The sequence below is a fragment of the Ixodes scapularis genome, unplaced genomic scaffold, assembly GCF_016920785.2.
Source record: "Ixodes scapularis isolate PalLabHiFi unplaced genomic scaffold, ASM1692078v2 PGA_scaffold0__279_contigs__length_252992795, whole genome shotgun sequence".
Lineage (NCBI taxonomy): Eukaryota > Metazoa > Arthropoda > Arachnida > Ixodida > Ixodidae > Ixodes > Ixodes scapularis.
Window position 1 is genome coordinate 154,703,907 of NW_024609835.1, and position 23,030 is coordinate 154,726,936.

A 23,030-nucleotide genomic window follows, 5' to 3' on the forward strand; every position below is an offset into this window, starting at 1 on the left:
TATCTGAGTCATCTATTCACGTCGTGGTCACCAACGAACTAAAAGGTCGAAAAATACAACAACAAAAAAAAAGAATGCTTCGTTTAATCACAAATATAATTGTTCCGAAAGCGGCGGCTGGCTCTCTTTCTCTCTCGGGTGACTATTTGCAGATTACCCCGCTTGGAGAAGCCTGCGTGCAGCTGGCGGCAACATTTGAGGGCCAATGTCAGGGGTCATTTAGACCACCGCGATGGGTGTGGCCGCAATCGTGTCAGCAGTGTCTGCGTATCATTTTTGTGTGCTTGTTTTGTGTTTTCTGGTACTATCGACCCGGAGAATGCCCTTCCATCGCTATGATGTCGGTGGAAATATGGATGACGTTTCGGGACGCTGGACAATCAATCTCAACGACCGCGTCGTAATTACGGGAACAACGATCATGAATGTTCCGCGGTACCCAAGCGCACCTTTCGAGAAGAGAACGAGAAATACGTGTAACCTAGGAACGTAAGCGTAAACAGGATATTTGATCAAGTAAAAACAATATTTGACTCCTGCCGTAAAATTTCATTTGTGGAAAATTGAAGTTTGGGACGCTTCGCCGAGCATATGACGTTCCGCGGCTCACGCCGTCCTCAGTCCCACTATTTTAGGAAGAATATATATATATATATATATATATATATATATATATATATATATATATATATATATATATATCACACACTTTTATTTTTGCTTCCCGAGAGTTGCCCAGCTTCATCCGTAGAGTAGAGGGATCGACTCTAAAAAAGAATCTGCACACACGGGCATAATCTGGAGTGCAGCGTTTAAGGAGACTGGGCTGTAAGCACAAGACATAACTGTAATGAAAAAAAAAAAAAACATTTCACATGGGACATGCTTATTAATAGAAAAAAATGCCACGAAAAAATAAATGTGGTCGAGCAATAATTGCGCTTTTAGACGCAATATAGGAGCATGTGGAAGTCGCAGGCCGCTAAGCTCTCCCCGTGCATTCAAGGTGCTTACATCTCTCATTGGTTTGTAGATGATTGACGTGTGACCGGTTGGTTGTAAGTTTGTATTTTCGTGCCATAACAGTTTTTTAACAAACTATTTCTTTATGCTTCAGAAGTAACGAAGGAATTATGTTTGAGGAGTAACGAGTCATCATTGTTTTCAAATGTAGTACTCTGAGATTGCTTCTCCCGCTTCGGTCTGAAACATTAACAACTCTCTTAAAAATGCCTCCTTGTCCACTTTCCCGCATAACACTCGAAGAGCCACTCTCTACGATCTACAAAATCAGCTGAGCGAACGATGACACAGAACATCTGTTTAGAACTCGAAATTAATTCTGCGGGGTTGCATAGTGCAATGCAAACATGACGCTTTGCATTGCTTAACGCCCCAGCGCAGACTTGATTTTAGTTTTAACGGATGTTCCGCCTCATCATTCGCTGAGCTGATTTCTTAGATTGCAGAGATTGGCTCTCTGAGTGTTTGATGGGTAAGTAGAAGCGCAGGGAATTTTTTAGAACGAAACATGGCTGGCGGTGTTTGCGGAGTGCTGAACGAGCGTAGCTCGGTCAGCTCGTCAATTGATATGAGTGCGGCTTGTTTTGGCTCAACATAGGTGTTTAGAGGAAGATCTCATCGACCGGGTTTGCAGCGAACAATTGTCGCAAGTATACGCCTTCGGAAGCGCTTTGGGGATGCTTGTTTTCGTAGAGGGACTGGCCTAAGCCTAGAGTCTTACATCAACTGTTTTGTTTGATCCGGATTGACTTCTTTTTTTCGGTGGCGTTGACGCTGAGTAAAAATAAAGGCTCCGATAAAAAAAAAAATGTAAGACGTTTGCAACCCCCTGTAAGGCCGAATTAGAACGCAGCTCTCGAGGAGGAGGAGGGGAGGGGACGGAGGGGACGGTATGCTCCTCCTCAACCGACCAAGTTTGCAGCAAACAACTGTCGATTTCGGAAGCGCTATGCGGGTGCTTGGGCTGGTAGCGCGAATGGCCTAAGCCTAGCGTCCCACGTCAACTATGTTGCTTAATCTGACTTGATTTGTTCGTTTGCGCGTGCTGGTGCTGAATATAGAACTCGGTTCCTGTAGACGCGACCCCGATGATCTCTAAATCGTGCAATCGTTGGGATTGTGTCATGTATCCGCTGGTGGCCAAGAGATGGCGTCACCGGGCACACGCGCTTATCCCGCGCTTTTCAAGAGCACGGACCTGGGGCACGGGACGGGTGCTCGGGCATTGCAATGCCCGAGCACCCGTGAGTTTTTCCCGTCGCTGTGTGTACGGTAGTGTGTTGCTTGTATAAAAAGCGTGCCAACGTACAGTCCAACGTGCCCTTTCCGCCCTTCGCCAACGCCTTCTTTAACTGCTGGACCATTCGTTCAGCTTGGCCGTTAGTTGCAGGGTGAAAAGGGGCACTGGTGACCGCTGCGATGCCGTTGGAGGAGTAAAAGCTCTTAATTTCTTCCGATACAAAGGCGGTCCCGTTGTCGGACATTACTTTCCGTGGTATGCCAAAGGTTGCAAACACGCTGCGCAGTTGTGAAATAACCGTAGATGACGCCATATTCCGAACTGCGCGAACTTCTAGCCATTTGGAATACGCGTCAACAATTATAAGGTAGACCTGCCCCTCGATCGGCCCGGCAAAATCTAGATGGATGGTGTCCCATGGTGCCGTAGGTCTTTCCCAGGTTAGGTTTTCGGCCTTTGGTACTGCTCTCTGGTTCACTTGGCACGTGTCACATTGAGCTACACAGAGTTCAATCTCTTTGTCGATCCCGGGCCACCACAATAGCTCCGAGCGTATGCTTTCATGGCAACGATGCCCCGGTGCCCCGCATGTAGAAGTGCTATGGCCTCGGATCTCATTGACGCGGGAATTACCACGCGCGATCTCCAGATGAGACAACCACGGTGAATTGACAATTCTGCTGCCTTGAGCTTGTATGCGACGAAGCGATCACCGTCTAGCTTTCTCACTTCGCCATGTTTGACCGCTTGGAACACCTTAGCAAGTATGGAATCCTTTGCTGTGTTGTCCGCCAGTTCTGTTGCAGTCATGGGAGGTTTCGTGAGCGCTTCCAACATCAAGACATCGGCTGGAGGATGTTGTTCGTCGTCAGTTTCCGGCAATGGCAGTCTGCTTAAGGCATCGGCGTTTTGATTCTGTTTTCCTGCCCTGTAGATCATATTATAATCGTAAGCTGTCAACTTAACACACCAGCGTGTCATCCGTGGCGAAAGCACAGTTGGTACTGGAGATTTTTGGCCCATGATCCCCAACAGCGGTTGATGGTCTGTTGTAATCGTCACGTGACGTCCCGCGACGTAGCGATGAAAACGGTCCATGGCGAAAACAATTGCCAGCCCCTCGCGATCCAACTGTGAGTAATTCTTTTCGGCTTTGCCGAGCGTTCACGAGGTGAAAACAATTGGAGCTTCGTTGCCATCGTCATCGAGCTGAGCTAATACCGCTCCCACGCCGTAGGGTGATGCGTCACATGACACAATCAGGCTTTTGTTCTCGTCGTAATGCCCGAGAACAGTTCGCTGTGCGATGGCATGCTTTAACTGTCGAAAAGCTTGCCGACGCTTTTCTTGCCATGTCTAAAGGACATCCTTTGGATATCCTTTGGACATCCAATTCCAGCAATTCCACAATTCCACGGCACAAATTCCAGCAAGTACTGTTTCCATGAATCGCTGGAAAATCGCTGGATAAGCGCGTGTGCCCGGTGACGCCATCTCTTGGCCACCAGCGGATACATGACAGATTGCAACCGTGGTTTAATGTAGAGAAGATACCTACCTACACAAATAAGAATTTGCGAACCATTTGGCTGGAGGCGATTGGGAGTTCGGCTCGCATCAAGTTTTTCTATGTTCCCGTCAATTTTGCTTCGAAAGACAAGTTGCTGTTAAGTTTTGCGGTGCATCTGGCCTACGAAGGCGAATAATTTTCACATCGCGATTTAATTGTGCGTCATGACGCTCACCAATCTTTCTCGCCAATGCCGTGTAAAAAAAACAAAAAAAAACAAGGTTAGTGTAGCTGAGAGAACTGCATATTCATTTTGTTCATTTCTCTCGTTCCTCGCGGCCGCTTATTGTCGCACATAATAGACGCTGACAGACGCTTGTATTGGACCGTGGCTCGTAAAAGGTTAAAACGCTAGGACGCCGCTTTTGTGGTCGCGTCTTCGGAGCGTTGCGGAAGTTTATAGACGGGGTCGGGAATAGCAGACGAACAGGATCGAAAGCGGGCGACAACGCGCAGCTTTCGTGTCCGGGTCTCACGGGCATTGCAGACGATAGACGGCAGTGAAATAGCACACGTCGATTCCAGTGGCTGCCGCGCCCCTGCTCGCACGACTAACAGGCGGTGTCAGACGCCAGACTAGACGAACCGGATTTTGCGAAAGGGAGGCACTAGGCCTCCTAGCGTGTTCAGCCGAGCATCCAAGCCAATCCAGTACTAATGGGAGAGGCCTCTGATCTGGGGGCGGGGCTTAGAGCGTGCCGTGACCTACACCCGAATTGCGTCTCACGGAGCAAATATTGCGCGAATTTTTTTTTTTATTTCATGAAAATATTATTAAACAAAATATGCGTCCCATCTATGCCCTTAAACCTTTATTTTTGTTTTAAGAAAGTGTTTTTTTATGTTTTACACTAAAATAAATTCGTTCATGAAAGGTTCTTCGACGCCCCAAAAACTCGAAGAACAGTTTCGCCTCAAGCAGTGTCACCCCCTGGATCACTAGCAAGGCAAGTGGGCGATGAAGAACTCTTTCGCATAAAAAAAGAGCATAAAAGAACCCCTGAAAGAGTTTTCGCGAACAACCCTCTTAGAAGCTGCTTAAGTATATTTTAGGGTGCAAAATATTGACAAGCCGAAGAACCCCTAAGAGTTATTTTACGACCAGATTTTGTTCTTGCAGCTTGCCTTCAAGCAAAGTGAATTCCGAGCTCCAGTCTCGAGTCTTGCATTTTATTCTTAACGTTGCACATAACTGGTGAAACGGAGGAAAGATGCGGCGTTCACACTGCCCGGTTTCATAATATGCCTTCTTTAGATGAAGTAAAAGAGTTCAGTTAGGAAGAATTTAGAGCGCTTTCTTTGTGTGTTTAGATGGTTGAACGCTACTCTCGACTACGCGGCAATGAACACGCATACGAGAAAATATTGTCTGAGCTGAATTCAAACCTCATTAATGAGTTCGTTGAAGTTACCGGCCATTTCGTGGCATGCAGGAGCTCGTTGCGAAAGTACAGTTATATTAATGCGGTGTGCCTCATTAAAGCAAGAGTAAGACAAATGACGGGGACTTAAAACGTGTCACATTTTAAGTCCCGTGGATGCCAGGAATTAGCTAACCTCTGCGATGAAAAATGAACTCCTTTAACCACCTGAAATACTTCCTTTGGTTTTCTTCTTACGATGCCCCACGCCTGGCAGCGACTTGCCTCGTAAAAGAGATCCCTATCTCTCTCCACAATTCCCGTTTCTCTTGGATCGTAATATAATGATATTAATAAAAATATATTAATAATTATTTAAAATATAATAAATATAATAATAAAAATAATAATAACAACAATGATGATTGTAATAATAATAAATGGTGTGCATTGAGTGAGGTGGGGTGATGCATTTCAATCTTGTTGCCACCTGTTTGTGTTTAAAATGTAAACGGAGCGCCCAGGAAGCGACCCCGTCAGGAACGCTGCCTGCGCGCTGCACAGGCAAGACTGGGGAAACAATTAACAAACAAACAAACACAAACAGACACACACATGCATTGTTTCAGTTCGGAGGACGTGTGTTTCTGTCCTTCTTTGTTATCCGCGGTGTCGGCTTGGCGCATAAACATCGTTCACCAGAAGGTCTGCGTCTGTACCCTTTCATCGTTAATTTTACGACGCTTGTATACCCGATAACTATTTCAGCTTAGAGTTACCGACAGCTTAAGAAAAGACGGGCGTGATGATGTGTCGTGCATCTCATTCTGGCTACGGAGCCAATGAGATTACAGCATGAGCCGATAACAATCCAAACATCCAATCGCGAGGCAAGAGGCGTGACCATAACAAGCCACGCCCTGCTTTTCTTTAGTTCGCAGTCCCTGTAATAACTATGAAAATTGGAACTCTAGTTTGGATGCTTGGCATAATATATATCAGGGGTGGCCTAGTTGCGGCTCGCGAGCCGCATGCGGCTCTTCGCGTGTTAAAGTGCGGCTCGCGGCTCCCTCCCCTACGCCCCCCCTCCCAGTTTCCCGCCTCCCTCCCGGTCACACGAGCACTTCCCCAAAAAGAAAAACGGAACGCGTTTTAAATTGAAAGACAGGTTGCGGTTTGCTATTGTTGTGCTACTGGTACCTTACATACAGTTGGACTGCTTTTGACTCGGATAAATTGAAAGTAGTTCAAGGGAAGTTTCGCGATTTTGCTTGCGGCTCTTAGGCCGGGTCAGCCTGGCCACCCGTGATATATATGTAATGTATTTGTACAGACTCAACGCCATCTAACTCTAAAATCCCAAATGTAGATATGAGGCCAACAAAAGCGAAACAAAATTAAACAAAACGCGGATAATATAGCGCAGAAAAATACAATCTAAAATAACAAAATCAATTTTTCGCATTAAATTTTTTTTTTTCACCTTTAGCCTCTAAAATGCATTTTTTAACGAGTTTGCGAGTGAAAGGGGTTTTGGAGTGTAAAATTCTAATAATGCGCTCTCCCAGAACGTGGAGCAAAAACGTCGCGCTGCTGGCTCTGTCGGCATGAGTAATCACCGCACCGGCCGCTTTCCATTCGGGTAGCGGCCGGTGCGCCCGCTACCCGTACGGAAAGCGGCCGGTGCGCTGCTTCTACTCAAAATCACGCGCGTCGCCGAGTGAGCACGTGCGTGGGCGAATGGTTACCGCCCTCGGCTACTGCGCGGAGGCTCCAGGTTCGATTCCAGGGAGCGGACTCCTCTTTCATCTGTTCTTTCAAGTTGACCATCTCGTAAGTTCGAGAACCTTGTCGTCTGATCGAGTGACGAATGTTCTGGGCGCCGAACGTTCCACGCCGATTGTTGTACAAACGATGTTCCGCGTGGCTGTCCGGAGTTAGTCTCGCTCTTGCGTTCGATCGCACTACTCCGCCGGCCTCCGAAGCCTGCGACGCTACCCCATTGCAATTCATTTTTCGGCAGAAGTTCGTCGAATAAAACGTTTAGTTTGTGTTCATTCGTCGCCTCATGATGTTTCATTCATGACAATATGCACCTCAAGTGACGCCACGTTACCAGTCGCGCTTCACCAAATTGCTCGGAAGGTAACAGAAGTTTGCGTGTTTCAAGGCGCATTGACTCCGCTGTACAAGAAATCCTTGCAACACATTCGATTTCCAAAATTGTCTCATGAGGGTCTGTTAGCTAAGCGTACTTTCTTTTTTGTACATTTCAACTTCGCACTTTTTCTTTTTTTTTATATATATATAATAAATCCAACAGTTTCGATTAGACATCCTTTTTTTTTTTAAGGAAGAGTAGAAATATAGAATTCTATTAATCGGCATTCTCATGACAAACATAATAGTAATATTGTCACGAATGACAAATGACGAGGCGGCGAATAACTGAGGTGAACTTGTTCTTAAAACCGAAAGTAGAAGGTTAGCGTCGCTGTAGGCGTCGATGTCGGCGAAACAGCAGGATTGAGCGCTGGGGAGAGACTGGCTCCGGCTCGCCAAGCGGAGCCCCTTATGGACACGCGTGGACTTCTGGAACAATCGGCGTAAAAGGTACGGCAGGTAAAGCATTCTGGACCTCGAACCACATTCTGACCTCGAACAAGCCAACAGTGTTCTCGAATTTTCCAGAACGTGACATTACAGAAACAACAGAAAGGTGTATGCGCGGCCAGGTATCGAACCTCGGCTTTGCGCATGGGAGGCTAGTACGATAACCGTTCGGCCACGGGAGCGTCGCCTACTTGACCAGCTGCGCACGCGGGAAAAATATAAAAAAAAAAAAGAAAAATGGTTGAATGTGGTAATTACTTTTTTTTTTTTTTTGGGGGGGGGGGGGGTGGGGGGTGCGGTTGTTATGGGTTTATTTTATTATGGGTTTGAGGACACTGGTATGTTTGGCCCGTTGCTTCGTTAACCTTTTTTTGAGGATGTGTTAGCTAACGGCGAGCAGGTTTCCGAGGTTATATAAAGGCGTTGCTCTGAAATAAATTAGTTGCTTAATTTGAGCCGGTGTGTGCGAGTATGTGCCTGTTGCTCCCGTTTTTTTTTTTTTTTTTTTTAGTTTTGTTTAGTTTAGTTACGGGTAAAAGCAAGGACATACATGATCCACCAGAAATAAAAGGAAAGCGATTTACTAAAAGACGAAAACGGGACAAAACATATTTTCAGTTTATCTGTATTTTTACTATTTCATCGTACAGAAAAGAAAAAGAAAGACCTTTGAAATCACGTGCCTTGGAAGTTTCCCAAAAACGGACTTTGAGCTGGCAATTGATACTACATCTTAAACATTACTTTTCTTTCCCAATGCTATTTTAGCACTCCTAATCTCAACCGCTTCGTCGCCTAATTTCCTAATATGTAACGCGTCCCCGAGGAACGCGAAAACGTGTTGCAACGCGTCGGCTTTCTCGTGCGTGAACAGTGAAGGGGGGGAGGGAGGCGCGGTCGCTCCGGGCGGCCGCGTCCAGCGGGCGACTCACGTCGATGTGTATGCCGGGCATGTTGTACACCTTGACGCGGGGCGTCTCGCTGGGCAGGTAGCGGTAGATCTCGACGTTGTTCTTGTACCACTTGATGGAGTACAGCTGGTCCCGCTCCAGGTCGTAGCTGCAGTTGAGCCAGGTCTGCTCGCCCCGACGCATGATGGACGGTACGTCGAGTCGCAGCAGCCGCAGCCCGCAGGTCGCTGCGCGGGAAACGGGACGCCACTCGGGTTCAGACACCACCGATTTGACGCTCGAGTAATCATCATTAGAGGGGAATTCAAATGTTAAATTCTTGATCACATTACATCACTGCGGGTTGTCACAGGTCGAGGTCTGCTTCAGCTGATATTGTTTTATAGACCGCATAAACGCCTAGTGACGAAAAACAAACAAGTATAAGGCCGGGTTTAGAAATACAAAGGTTCTCTTTCTAAGCTACTTCCCTCTTCAGGGTTCAAAAGCCTCGAGGTCGAAAAGTAAATAAGGATTCCGCACCTCATATTAATGTGATCCACCACGAAGTACTTTCATACATGCTAGTTGAGCGGAAACCCTAAATTTATTTATTACTGCGATTCCTCGATGGTAATTTTGCAGGTAAGTGCAGTATTAAGGAAACTACTACAAGCTGGCAAAAAGTACAATATTGAAAACAAGTTGTAGCGCAATTGAACATATACGGTGCAAAGAGGAAATAATTTAAATTAGATACAAATAACGACAACGATGGCTCTATAACAAGACTTTTGTGTTTGTTGAGAAGTAATCGCGCATTGAACGTGCCTATTATAACATTATGACTTAAATTACGCTACGTTGCTACTGCAAGTGTAAATTCTCCTAACACGTATTCTGTAAATTTGCTACATTTTTTCTTATTTTGCAAATTACGACCTAAGCTAAAATAACGGTCTAGGAGTAATTTATTAAAGTAGATAAAAAACGCAACACGCTTATTGACAGTTGTACATCCTCATCTTGTTGAGGCTCTGCGACGAATGAGTCATTCCTCTACTATAAGAATTAAAAAAATGCAATCATTGTGAAGTCCCTAGCTTGTACACGACAAATGTATATAAGTCAAATCCGCGATTGCAAGGAGATGCAGTAAGTGCGGAGCGGCCCAAACTAATGTTATAAGGGTTGACAGTAGGAAGGATTTTCTATAGGTGTCACAGTTGATTGAAATATAGTCCCAGCAAGCTCAAAATGGCATATTTATATAGAAAACCCATTATTCGTATATATATATATATATATATATATATATATATATATATATATATATATATATATATATATATATATATATATAAAGGGTGTTTTTTATTCTTTCAGATTTCTTTAAAAAAAGCATTGAAAGCTACCTTTATGCGGTTTGTGCAGATAGGTTATACGGCAAGGCGAACATTATGTGGATTGCTAATCTTTGCGATAAGTACTAATTAATTAAAATTCGTTAATTAACATTTTAATTAGTGAAAATAGACATATGGTTCCAATTAGAAACTTGTAAACTTATCAAAACATAAATAACTAGTCAATACCACAAATTGCGTCTATAATTGATTACAAAATGCAAACAGAAATGCAAGAAAACGTTTTCACAATTCATTGAAACACACGGGTAGCCATGTCCGACTTAAATCTTGCAAAACGAAGGCGTCTTTTTTCGATATTGAGGCTTAAATATAGAAAATACGAACAAAATACACACTTTTTCGACTTGCTTTTCGAGTAGACAACTATCATATCTATATTTTAACAAAAAATAAAAAAATAAAAAAAGGGTTTTCTGAGAAAATCGATTGTAAAATTGATACTTTTTGGTTTCAGCATAAGATTAATGTAAACGTACTGCAAAGGAAATTTATTACAACCTGAGTGATTTTATAATATATAAAACGAGCATGTTTAGGGCTCTCCATACACACAGAAAATATCGATGTAACCCAAGTAGATCGCCAGTATTTAATTGTCAAATTCATCAGCAATTAACCGAGGGGGCGTTTTTGACCACTTTACTTAAAAAAAGCAAAACGCCTAAAATTATTTCATGGCATTAGAGCCTTTGAACTATGCTCACAGAGTGCTTAATAAAGTTAAGATGATGTGGACTGAAAATCCTCGGCGGAAAATTGAGCGAAACATCCGACCCACGACGGATGTGAAAAACACTGCTTTCTGCCGCGGCCTCTCCTAAAATTCGTAAGTCGAGAACGAAAAATTCGAGGGACTTGCGGTTTGTGGCGACTGCGTTTTCAGAGACGGCGCCATAAGATACATTTTTTCAGCGAAATTAAAGATTCGATCCTTTGTGCCTGCACGATTTGATATGAAATCACACATATATACAGGGTGCTTTTTTTAAGCTTAATAGAATTTTTAAAAACAAACCATGAAAGCTAGGCTAATGCGGTCTGCGCATGTGAGTTATGCGGCCAGGGGGACATAGTATAGGGGGCTAATCGTAACGATCAGTCGGCTAATTCGTTAAAATTTGTTAATTAACTTTTTGATTATTGAAAATAGACATATAGTTCCAATTAGAAACTTGCTCTGCGTCATCAAAAACCACTAAATCAATAATTTTCAGAAAGGCTTTGAACGCGTGAGAAGCGTATTAGTGCACTAAAGTTACCACTCGCGGAGCAGGTACAAGGCTGGGGCTCGATAAGAGACGGAAAAATTGCGCGGGTGCCTTACCGCAACCGCTAGCTGTGTACGTGCTCCACTAGTGCTAACTTTAGTGCACTACTACGCTTCTCACGCGCTAAAAGTCTTTCTGAAAATCACTGAATTAGTGTTTTTCGATGACGCTGAGCAAGTTTCTAATTTGCACTATACTATTTTCATTAATTAAGCGGCTCATTAACGAATTTTGTCTAATTAGCCGACTGACCGGTACGATTAGCCTCCTATATTATGTCCCCTTTCCGTAAAACTCACCTGCGCAGACCGAATTAATCTAGCTTTCATGTTAAAAAAAAGTTCTGTTAAGCTTACAAAAACATTCTCTCTCTCTCTCTATATATATATATGTATATATACATATATACACACACACACATATATATATATATATATATATATATCAGGCACGTAGCCAGGGGGGAGGCCCATGGGGCCCGGCCCCCCCCCCCCCCCCCAAAACCTTCCATTTTGCTGGGACCTCTTCTCCCCCCTTCCCCTCATACAGCATTTTGTCATGGGCGGGCCCGAACTTGACAATGGGCCATCTATTTTTCTCGGCAGCTACCGAACTGGTGTTATATGCGTAGCTTAAAGGAACCATGAAACGATTTTGAAATCGAATTTCATCCCTCGCACGTCGTAAAATCTGTGAAAAGGAACCCAAAACACAAAGATATAGGGTCAAAAAAATTCTGCGCTATAGAACTTTTAAAAGAAAACCGGACTCTTTTACACCTTCTTTCTTTCGAAAGAAGGTGCAATGCTTCCGCGGTACCGCAGCACGTCAGCCAAATTGGGTAAAAGCGTACCTTACCAACACCCCGATCATAAACAATAAATAGCCGGCGAATGTTTCCTAAAAGCTCTGTTAATTAATATTCAGATTTACATTTCGTAGCATAATTAGAGATGTGACGGAAATTGCCGAATTTGACAATGCTGAGAGCCAAGCGACATCTATCATGTGCGAAACGATACAAGAGAAAGACCCGACTGTGCCTGCGTAGTCATCCCACGAGCGTCGTCTGCTGCACGGGTTTGCTCCTGGTCGCACTCACAGAGCAGACGTTCGTTTTCTGACTGCTCGAGTAGTGTTTACATTGTTTGTAATCGATCGCTCGGTCGCTACACCGAAAGGCTACAGTGTACCGAAGTGCCCTAATCACAGTTTTTGCAGTCCGGTAGTTAAAAAGAAACAGTTGCAGTTTCATCGGTTGCCACTCGATAAACCACGTCGAAGCACTTGGTGCAGGCTCATCGGTTTGAGGGACAGCGGGTCTAAGGTCACTCGTGTATGCACGGAACATTTATGACACAGTGCATAATTACAGCCGCATTCACACTGTTCTCCACGAATGCGGGCGGGTTCCGAAAGCCCCCCCCCCCCCCCCCCCCCCCCCCCGCGGCCTGAAACCCGATACGATTCCGACGCTTCGGATACCGTCGCCCCCCGCACAGGAGAGAGACGGTGGCATCAGCGTCATCAGCGTCATCACCGCAGCAACACCTACCGGCACACCGCCAGCCCGCCGTCGCTAACGCTCTCATTCGCCTACTGCCGAGAGAACTTCCGGTTCTGGTGCCGGCTGACGTCATGACCGTCAAAATAACGCCGCAGCTTGTTTTGCGGTGAGTTGGAGAGGAACAAAAAGTCGATATTTCATTAATCTTTTCTATAGAAGTTAATGAACCGACACGAAAACGGATGCTTGTTCGGCATTCAGTGAACATTGGAGGTTTAATGTACAAGTTATTTTGCAAAAGTAAAAAGGTGATTTCATGGTCCCCTTAAAGAATATACGTTCTCTAGGTGGCGCCAGTTGCCGCCCAATTTGGAGAACATAACCGATATTCCTCCGGTCACGTGCATATTTCAGGTTATTACACACCACGTGGAATCGGCTTATATTACAGTGCTACTGAAGAACCGTGTTAACGCAACCACTAGTAAAATAAAATAAAAAAAGCCACGTTGCCAAATACCGAACCATGCGAAACAATTGCCTGGCTTATCACGAAACGGTGTATTCATCGCATAGAAACGATGCCTTACGGCTTCCAAGAATAGACCCGCAGAATCGTGGATGTGACGACCGATTTTATTAGGTTTCATAATGCCTAATACGCGACCCTTGTCATCAGCTGACTTCACGATCAAGACTCTTGGTGGGCGGGCGCGTTCAGCGGGGTGAAGGCTGCACGCCAAACACGACGAGGGCCAGTGCTCCAACGGAACGGCGCCAGCGCGAGTTCACCAACCTAGCTAATTTGGATCTCCTCCCCGTTCCTCTGCCTTGTGGAGGCTCGTTTCGAGGTTTCTTCTTTGAGTGTGCGTATTGTTTTCGACTGTTGGAAGGGATAAACGGCAGGGCCGGCAATAAGCGTGAGTGCCCTTAGCCCGCCCCTTGCCCTCATAATTAATAACCTCTCTAACAGGATAGCTCATTATCAGACCACATTGGTTGTATAAGTGGGTAGAGGGCGGATCTTCAGAGCACTAATGATATTTAATCGCATTGCTGATTGCGAAACGACGTTTGGGCTTCGTATTTTTGGGTCGATGTCCGCATTGAAAACGTAAACTCGGTTGGGCAGGAGGGTGACGACGAGTCCTACTTACGGACCATTTTGTGAAAACGAAATTGCCTTTAGAAGTCATTTATTTTCCGTTAAGCTTGGTTAGCAACAACAAACTGTCAAGGGAGTCGAGTGGATGAAGCAAACGGGACACAGAAAACTTCCACATTCTCATCCTACCTGATATTCAAAAGCATCATGGTCATGTCCAGAAACTGGACGACTGATTGGATCAGTTAAATTTTGAAGTGTTCCGCCATCGAAGCCCCTACAGATCAGATGGATTCGGATGGGGTCGCCTTTCAAGCACATAGGTAAGTTCGACAGTTATTGAATAAATCGGAGGAAGGGCTTTAATTAACGTGAATTAGTATTATGGAATCCCAACTTGCGTTTTTCCCCCTGTTAAAATAGCAAAGTATACTCAAAGTGTTTTGTATGTCAACTGAACTTCCAAAACTTTGATAAGTGGAGTGATTGTTGGCACGGAACACCAGATCAGATTTTAAGAGCCTCGCATTAAGCACATACCTTATTACAGCAATGCCTGGTTAAACATTTACTTAAATTTAAGGTTAATATGTTATATCATGAACCTAACTGACTTACGCACTGTCTAATTAACTTCTGACAAGCAAATTTGCCCTAGAGCTGAGTTAACCACACTTATTTTAATTATATGGTTACCTGCTGCCTCTCGCAACATAATTCGCATTAGCTCCTGTGAAATTCAAAGAAGGGGACAGCTTACGTGGCGCTGAAAACAAATCCTAAACAACAGACACGTTGTGAAGCTTCTTGGTCACTTATTTATATTACAATTAAAAGAAGGTTGACATTTCATTACTAAACTGGCGAATGTACCAAAAAATGTACATGTCATAATTAGAGGCCAAATCATTAGGCAAATGCCTATTTTGTTCCTTAGGTCCCTATCGTGCCTTTTTTCATATATGAGCACGAATCATGAGTTAACAAGCGTTTTAAGAGTGGTTTTATAGTGCCTATAAATGCCTATTTGAACATTTGAGCCTAAATTAGCGTTAACCGTTTATAAATGCCTATTTTTGACTTTTTATGCTTTGCTACCCCAAGATGACTTGTTCTGTTTAGTTTCAATTTCAAACGAACTGTTTTTCATCCGGCTGCGGCGCATGGCCACAGGCTGCTCCAATCTCTGTCTCGAGATCCACGACATTCAAGGTCGTTTTTTTCTTCACGCCTGTAAGCCAAGGCGCAAACGGCGCTTTACTTCTATTAGAAAGCTCTTTACGCCCTTCGCTACGCATCGTCCTTTTTTGCTTTCTCCTTCTCTCCCCTCGCCCAAGAGAAGCGGGTTTGTTGTCTTAACATATCTGGACAGTGTGGAGCCCGGGGCTACCTGGAAGCAGGAAGTCTGGATCTGGATGCTGCTGTACTCCGTTTCACCCTAAAGGACCTTAGTGGATGCTGGGAGCGTCCCAGCCAGTCCAGCGCTGGGAGAGTCTCAGCGTCCCGCTCTGCCCAAATTTTGTAATACTTGATTGGCTGGGATTGGGAAGGGTGGGGGGGGGGGGGGGCTTGTCCCATTCGCTGCGGTTTATGGGAAGATCAAGAAACGGAGTGTAATGCCTACCGAAAAGCTTTTTTTTTTTCTTCTAGTGAGCGAGTGCGTATGCCTGCGTATGTGTATATGTGCGTTTGCGTGTGTGTATGTGCGTGTGCGTGTGCGTGCGTACCAGCTTACATGTGAGGCGAACGAAATAGGAAGCGCGTAATTTGCTCCTTTCGAGTGCGCGTCGGCCTCTACCGGTATCGTGTCCGGTAGTCTGTGGTTTGCTGCTCTTCGCTGTCGCTGCCTGAAGCTTCTCAACAATGTCTACAAAGAAGGTTCGAAAGAGAGTGCTGATTCGCCAATAGACCCAACACTCCTTTTGCTACTCGACCAACACACTCCTTTTGCTACTTGACCGACCAAAATATGGAATTCCTGTCAACCGTGAGGGAAGCAGGTAAGAAGACGCCCTTGGGTACCTTGTTTCGGAGAAAAACTAGAACTTGATCGAACGACGATTTAGCGAATGAAAACGAAAGCATGAAGTTTCATGGAATGACGCTGTAGCGAATGGCAACTGCGTTCGCCCTGATCGACAGCGAGGGGTAACCACGCCAATTTAAAAGCCTACCTCGTAACAGCCAAAAAACAGCCTATTCGATAAAATGGCATTCGTAAAAAACGTTCGTCCGCTCAAATATGTTTTAATCGCTATAACGTCATTCGCTCTTATAGAAAGGACCAAGAAACACACCCCCATCTTTATTAAAGAGATGATGTAGATGTTTTTATTTAATGAAAGGTTTACTCGTCTATGGGTTGGTGAAGAATTTGCTGCGCAAAGTCCCCAAATGCCTTTACAAAACTGTGTCTGCCCTCCCCCCCCCCCCCCCCGCCGCGGCCGAGACAGGCACATACATTTGTATACAGGAGTTTGCTGAATCCTGGCATGACCCTCCAAAAAACACATGAAGTAATTTTTCATTCGACGGATACCAGTCAAGCACAATGTTTTTCGAAATCTATAAGCCCTGAGACCGAACACAACCGTTGCTGTAGTTGCAGCTTGCTGATTGGTTGCTGTGTCTCTCCGTGACTTCAGTGAAAAACGCGACCTTGTTTCCCGTGATATTAGGATCGCACGAATTTAACTGTACGCAAAATATTCAAAGACCAAGCAGAAAGAATATTCGAAGTTAACGTCAGCCATTACCGGGCCGTCCGCAAGGTGACTCAGGAAAAAAGTACCTCCGTGACGTCCCATAGAAAAACCACAAAAAGGAGTCACACAAACTTGTTGTCGCTAATTAGAATTTTGCTTAAGAAATTAACTATACTCAGTAGCAAGGCAAAACACATTGTGTCTTTCTATCGGATTACTGATCTCCAGTACATGCTTGTCGCCTCCCGTAATGCTTTGGTTGGGCATGTACATTTGAAACTCACGTTGGGGGCGAGGCAACTGAAATAGCCCTTATCTTGCGCGACATAGTCGCCAAACAAACTTTAGAGAGATGAATAGCGTGCAGCATCTCACGATGCCCCTATATAAAGAGCACACACCCGATTCGGGCACGAGTCGTAGTTCACCCAGTAGACCTGCGCCCTGTTAAGCGGCAGATAGTCTCGCAAGAGTGGGCTTTGGCAGCGGAGCGTATGGCAGCTGTGTGCTCTGATGCTAAACTAAAACTTGAACAAGCTTGCACAATGAGTAGGCTTTTTCACTATTGTAAATCACTTAAATATTTTCAGTGTCACTATATTTAGAGGTATTACGAAGATATTACTTAAAGCCATTCGCTCACGACGGCGCACTACGCTTTTCAACATATCGTAATGTTGTTTTTTCACAGATTCCATGCGAGAAGAAGTGCCATTTGGCACAACATGGAAAAACAGCAGGACATCAAGCCAAAGCAGAACGCAACGTGCCCTCAACGTCTAGGCAGTCATTTCTGAGAGAAAACCTCACGGATGGAAAGAAGAGCGCATTCTACGCAAACTTGTGCGAAGCCTTAGTCGCCACTCATATTCCTTGAGCAAAAGTAGAAAACACAGTTTAAAAAAAAAAAAAAATTCTTACAAAAATACTCGAGTCATACCGTACCGGCGGAGTCGACTCTCTACGGCCCATGTACGAGGAAACATTGAAGAAAGCCAGAGATGAACTTGGGGAAAGTTAGTACCGCCAGCTCGACGTCAGTGGACAGAACGACAAAAAATAATTTTCGGGAGTTACACATGGAACAAGGTGAGTACCCCTGTACGCCCCCTTTTTCTTAGAGTGCAGTACAAACTTTGCTGGTGTGAAAATGGTCATTAACTGGTTTCTAGCAGACGATAGTGTCTCAGTCAGAAAGGCTCAAGATATCTTGCGCGGTGACACTCTGGAAGGTGACCTGGCGTATTTGTGCTCCAATTTCACGTTTCTGGCGGGCACAATCAAGAGCCTCGAAAGTGCTGGCGAAACTCTGGCTGGGAACATCGGGCTCATTTCGAACGTTCGAGAACGAGTCGACGCCGTCCCCGCAGGCGCCGCTGCTGTACAAGTTCTTTCAAAGCTTCATTGCGTCTGGAGCAAAAATAGTGGGTTTTCTGTACTCAAAAACGCCTCAAGGTTCTCACCGGGGAACACTCTAGGGTACCAGAGGGTGTTGAAGCATTGAATATTCCTAAGTACAAGAACGTCCCACTCACATCAGCTGACGTGGAACGCTCTTCTCCAGCGTACAAACTGGTTCTAAGCGACAAGAGGCAGAAGTTTGAATCCAAGAATCTTGAAATGGTGCTTTTTGGCTATTGTTTTCATAATTTTTACCATTGTTTCTAGTTAGACTATGTACAGCATGGGACAGCTTAGTACCGGTGTGGGCTAGAGTGAACTATTTTTTCGAATGTTGGACAAATTAAATTATAATTACTATTGTACCACTTTATTCTGTATTTCTTTGAATGGGGGCAGAGGCCCTAAATGCTTTAAAAACACCCTGTGAATAAAAACGGATTGTACCTATAAATATATATTACGAAGTTTTCGTGCCTTTTATAGGCGCCTAAAAGTGGCTTTTTTGTGCCTAAACATCCGCCCTCTAGTCATAATTAATGTTCCCCTTGTTACCATTCTTTCTGGAAGACTATGAAACGAAACGAAAGACAAATTAACTCCCAGGGGAAAGATCTTCGCAACAAGAAGATCAGTGGAAATAAAGACCTCAAGGGATGGCAATCATAATTATTCATGTAAAGAATATTTCCAAGGACTGACGGCTTACGCAGCTTTGGTGCCTGTCTTGGATTTTTAAACGAAAAAAAAAAAAACGAGTCAACGTGGCAAGGGTCAACGTGAAATGAGTAAAAACGTTACCGAACACGCCGTATGCTGACATTATTGAGACAAAAAAAGACCCTCGGTAAAACTAAGGTTTAAAATTTCTTACCAGTACCAACGTTACTAAAACAGTAAGTTAAGAAACCCACACTTAAAACCCGGACAGCTTGTGTCCACCGAGACCAAACTAAATACCATAAGAGCGCCACCATTTAATGTCTAGTGAAAACATAAAAGTTCATTTATACTTCTACTGCAAAATGGCACTGCGAGATGGCGCCACCGGCCCTTGCGCGACTCAACTTCAACCGATACGTGCAGACGTGCAGTTCCCGGTATGGCCACGGTAAGACAAATGTCGGCATTGCGATCGCCATTAGTGCGGTTCTCGAGTACGGATTGAAGCCACTTTTTCAAAGCTGGCTCTATGGCAGTTTTCCAACAGAGTTGTTCTAGTAACGTTGCCAGTACCGTCAACCATTGTTGTGCAGACGTGAGGGACACGTGCCACGAGTAGGCACTCAGACACGCGCACACACACACACACACACACACACACGCACGCACGCACGCACGCACGCACACACACACACACACACCAATAAACTATTACAAGGAACAATACTGGGCGGCCCTTATGTTCACACTCCTGCTATCATCAAACATGATCGAAAGCTATTACAAAAACCTAGGCAATTTCAAAATAACTCAGAGTAAAGTACTGTGTTAGGATTAAGGTATTGAATAGCAGTATACCTAACCAGACCCTCCCCATCCCACGCCCTACTTCACCACACAGACGCGCACGAACAATTCTTAAAGCTGAGTGCCCGCAGTTAAACTATATGTAGTCCCGCTTGACGCGTTGCAGTCCCGTACATTATACTCAGTAACATTAAGTGACAGCTATAAAAAAAAGCGTGCAGCTCCACCGCGGCGCAGCAAAGGACCGACCGCCATTTATAAACAATAAGGAAGAGCGGTCTTCTTTTGCATTACTATTTTTTTTATTATATCGGTCCAGACACCGCCGTCACTGGGAACAAAAGCAGGGGTGACAAATGACGCCGTCGCGGCGAAAGATGTTTGGCGCGTTTTCGGCTGGCACAGGATGAAGAATGCCCGGATTTTTCATTCAATTACTGCAAATTCTACAAAGGATGATGCGTAAACTATGGTGGGCTTAAGGACAATGAAAGCGAAGCACGGAACCAAGACGCAAAGTCGTACAGAGAGACTGAAAGCACGAAAACTCGAAACGTGGCAAAACGAAAGGAAAATAGAAGTAAATTAGGAAGTGTTTTCGTTGTCGTTGTTGTTGTGTTTAGAGAGAAATGAGCCCTGATTTCATTCGACGAATTGGGCAAATACTGTTTTGCGAGGATGCTCGAAACGATAAGACGCATCAGTAATTCATTTGGATTTGAGCCGCGGTATGTCAGGAGCGATTAGGGATATAAGGTTGTGTAAAACGATCCAAAACGCAGAGCGAGTTCTGTTTAGTCTCTACAGTAACTTTATTTATTGGAGTTGGGTACATCTAGCATGACGAACGCGTTGCGTCAACAACATAAAGGGACTTCTACTCCTTTGTTAATTTCACTATTGATCCAATATATAAATAGTTCTTCATTTCTACATACAATAAAACATTTATTGTGAAAGGCATAATTTTTCTACTACTAAAAAAAGAGGAATACAAGACAGAAACTAGAAAATCTAGAGATTTGTATATAAACAACTAAACACCGCTATCTGTTATGCTTGACTTTTTTTTTTAATTTTGCGTGGTTGCTCATATTGAGATTTCTGAGAGCTTATGAAAAGCGGTGGACTCCAAAACTTGGAGCCCCTAGGCGTGTGTAAATTTTAAACTTGTAGAGTGACCTATGCAACAACAGAATGTTTGTCTTTAGAAACTTTTTATTTAAACCAGCCCTTGCCACTCAAACAGAAAATAATTTATTTTTAACGCAATAGCGTTTAAGGAGGATTCACACGCTTGTCACTGAATGGGCAATGTTCGCTACACAAACCTGAGTTCCAGGAATACATGAGAGTATTCATTCATTTGGAGGTTATTTATGAAGACGTAAAGAAGTCGTACGAACCTTGGTCTTCTTTCTGAGTGTGCTGGGAAGTTTTAATAAAATGTTTTCACTCTTTTGAACGCGCTTTGAGTCATTTTTAAAATAAAAATTATTTAAAAAACAAACGTCACAAAATGCTTGGCCGTACGTACTAGGGGTGCATCCAAATTGGAATTTTAAGACCCTGACAAGAAAACTAAATATTGTTATATTTACGTATTTTTGTAAATAACCAGCCCTTTTAATTTTATTTTCAACGTGTTAAACGAGTTGGCCATAGTGTACTTCGTCTCACCTTCGCATGGACTAACTGCGAAGGCTGTGCAAGCGCGAGCGGCTGCATGGTCTTAACTGCTTTAATTAAAGCACTCACTGCACGTGCGCTCGTGTAGCCGCTGAGGCTTTATCCAAAGTAACTAGGTCGCGCTTTTAGCACGCGCGGCCAACAATACTCCATCCTAAGATGAGACGAACTATAATACTAAATTCCTCAAACCGGAGATATTCTTGTTGTCGTTGTTTTTCTCTCGAGCTCGAATTCGACCGCGATGACTGATAGCTCAGGACTGTAGCTCAGGGATCGGTAGCACGTGGAGCGAAAGCTCGCGCTGCAAAGCACACTGATCGTGGATTTAATACTCTACACTAAAGTCACTCGAAGCTGGAAAAGTAGCGCCATTGCCTTCCCTTCCTGCTAGCCAGACACAAACAGATACTAACTTACGGACGACCAAAACCTCGCGAGGCGATTGGCTAATCTGGTTAGAAATTTATTTACAACACTGTGGAGAGGACGTATTATGTAAGAAAAGCGCGGAGATTAATAACACTATGTACATATATCTACGCGAACCAGTCTCTGTACAGTTGACAAGTCTTTGCCGCGCCGCCACACACAGGCCCGAGGGCGCACTCTCGCAAGGTGTCCTGTCCGCGTGATCACTCACGCGGCCGAAGCGTCACCCCAGAGCCGCACACCCGCGCCCCCGCACCAGACGGTACCGCTCTGAACTCAGGGGCCGCCTCGAGGTTATCTAGGTACCTGAAGCGGAGTCCAATCCGCGAGTCGCAAACACTCGGGTACCGGCAGGACTAGCACCTGAGGAACACCTTTTCTCCTAGGAAAAAGAGTTGTTCCTCGAGGTGTCTCACAAGCTCCGCCGGAGCCGCCACAGGAGGGATCAGAGAGCACGCGATCGACACGCCTGTCTCACCGCGCAGCACCGGTTTCTTCCACAGCACGTCCTCGGCCGCGGCGAGGAGGAGGCAGACGAAGACGCCTAGAGGGCATCACCCACGCAGCAGATAAAGATAAAGGCCTACGCCCAAACCGTGGAAGCTGGTGCGGATAACGCGCCAGAACCTCCGCGCCACCACGCACTCCTTCACCACGTGCACGTTCGTTTCGCGATTCCCGCAGTTTGGGCACCCGTCCGTGCGCAACACGCCCCAGCGGAGCGGGCGGCCTCTGCTGGAGGGATGACCGAGCCGCGCTGCCATTCGAAGTCCCGTATATATGTGCCACGGGAGATACGAAGAAGTGAGGCGGGACCAGGAGAAAGAGTTTCCGAGTTCCGCCTGCGTGGCCGAAATCCGCGGCGTATCGGCTCGTTTTACCGACGGCTTGGTGAAACGAGCCGTCGGTGTCTAAGCGACGTCCAGCTGGGCTGCCTGCTCTTCCAGACGTTTGAAGAGCTAGATTTCCCTTCGGTAGTCTGGCGGTAGGGTTTCGGCGCAGGGGCCCGGCGAGCTCGGCGACTCGACTCCCAGGTCTCGGCCGGGGTGCCCTACGAAGCAGAACGCGAGGGATCGGGCCGGGCCGTGCTCATCGTGCAAGATCTTCAGCCTTGTCTTGAGTTAGAGCAGTGCGCGCGCGATGTCGACACAGGGGAAGCCCCAGCCTCCGCGCTCGCGCGGGAGGCAGAGAACCGGCCGGGTGACGAGCTCCGTCTTCTCAGACCAGAAGCAGAAGGCACAATAGGCTAGGTACCGGCACTCTGCCAGGGGAATTTGGTTGGTTGGTTGATTTGGTGTTAATGGCGCAAAAGCTACTAAGGCCATA

The 23,030-nt window shown here is 45.3% G+C and overlaps 1 protein-coding gene across 2 annotated transcripts in view; it reads right to left on the minus strand.

Annotated features, from left to right (window-relative positions):
- The window catches only part of LOC8032458 (synaptogenesis protein syg-2), a 341,997-nt gene that overhangs the window by 40,704 nt on the left and 278,263 nt on the right, over positions 1-23,030 (minus strand). For both annotated transcript variants that reach the window (XM_042290110.1, XM_042290114.1), the window contains exon 2: positions 8,740-8,945. In XM_042290110.1, coding sequence (XP_042146044.1) covers positions 8,740-8,945 — 206 coding nt within the window. The remainder of the gene's footprint in view (positions 1-8,739; positions 8,946-23,030) is intronic.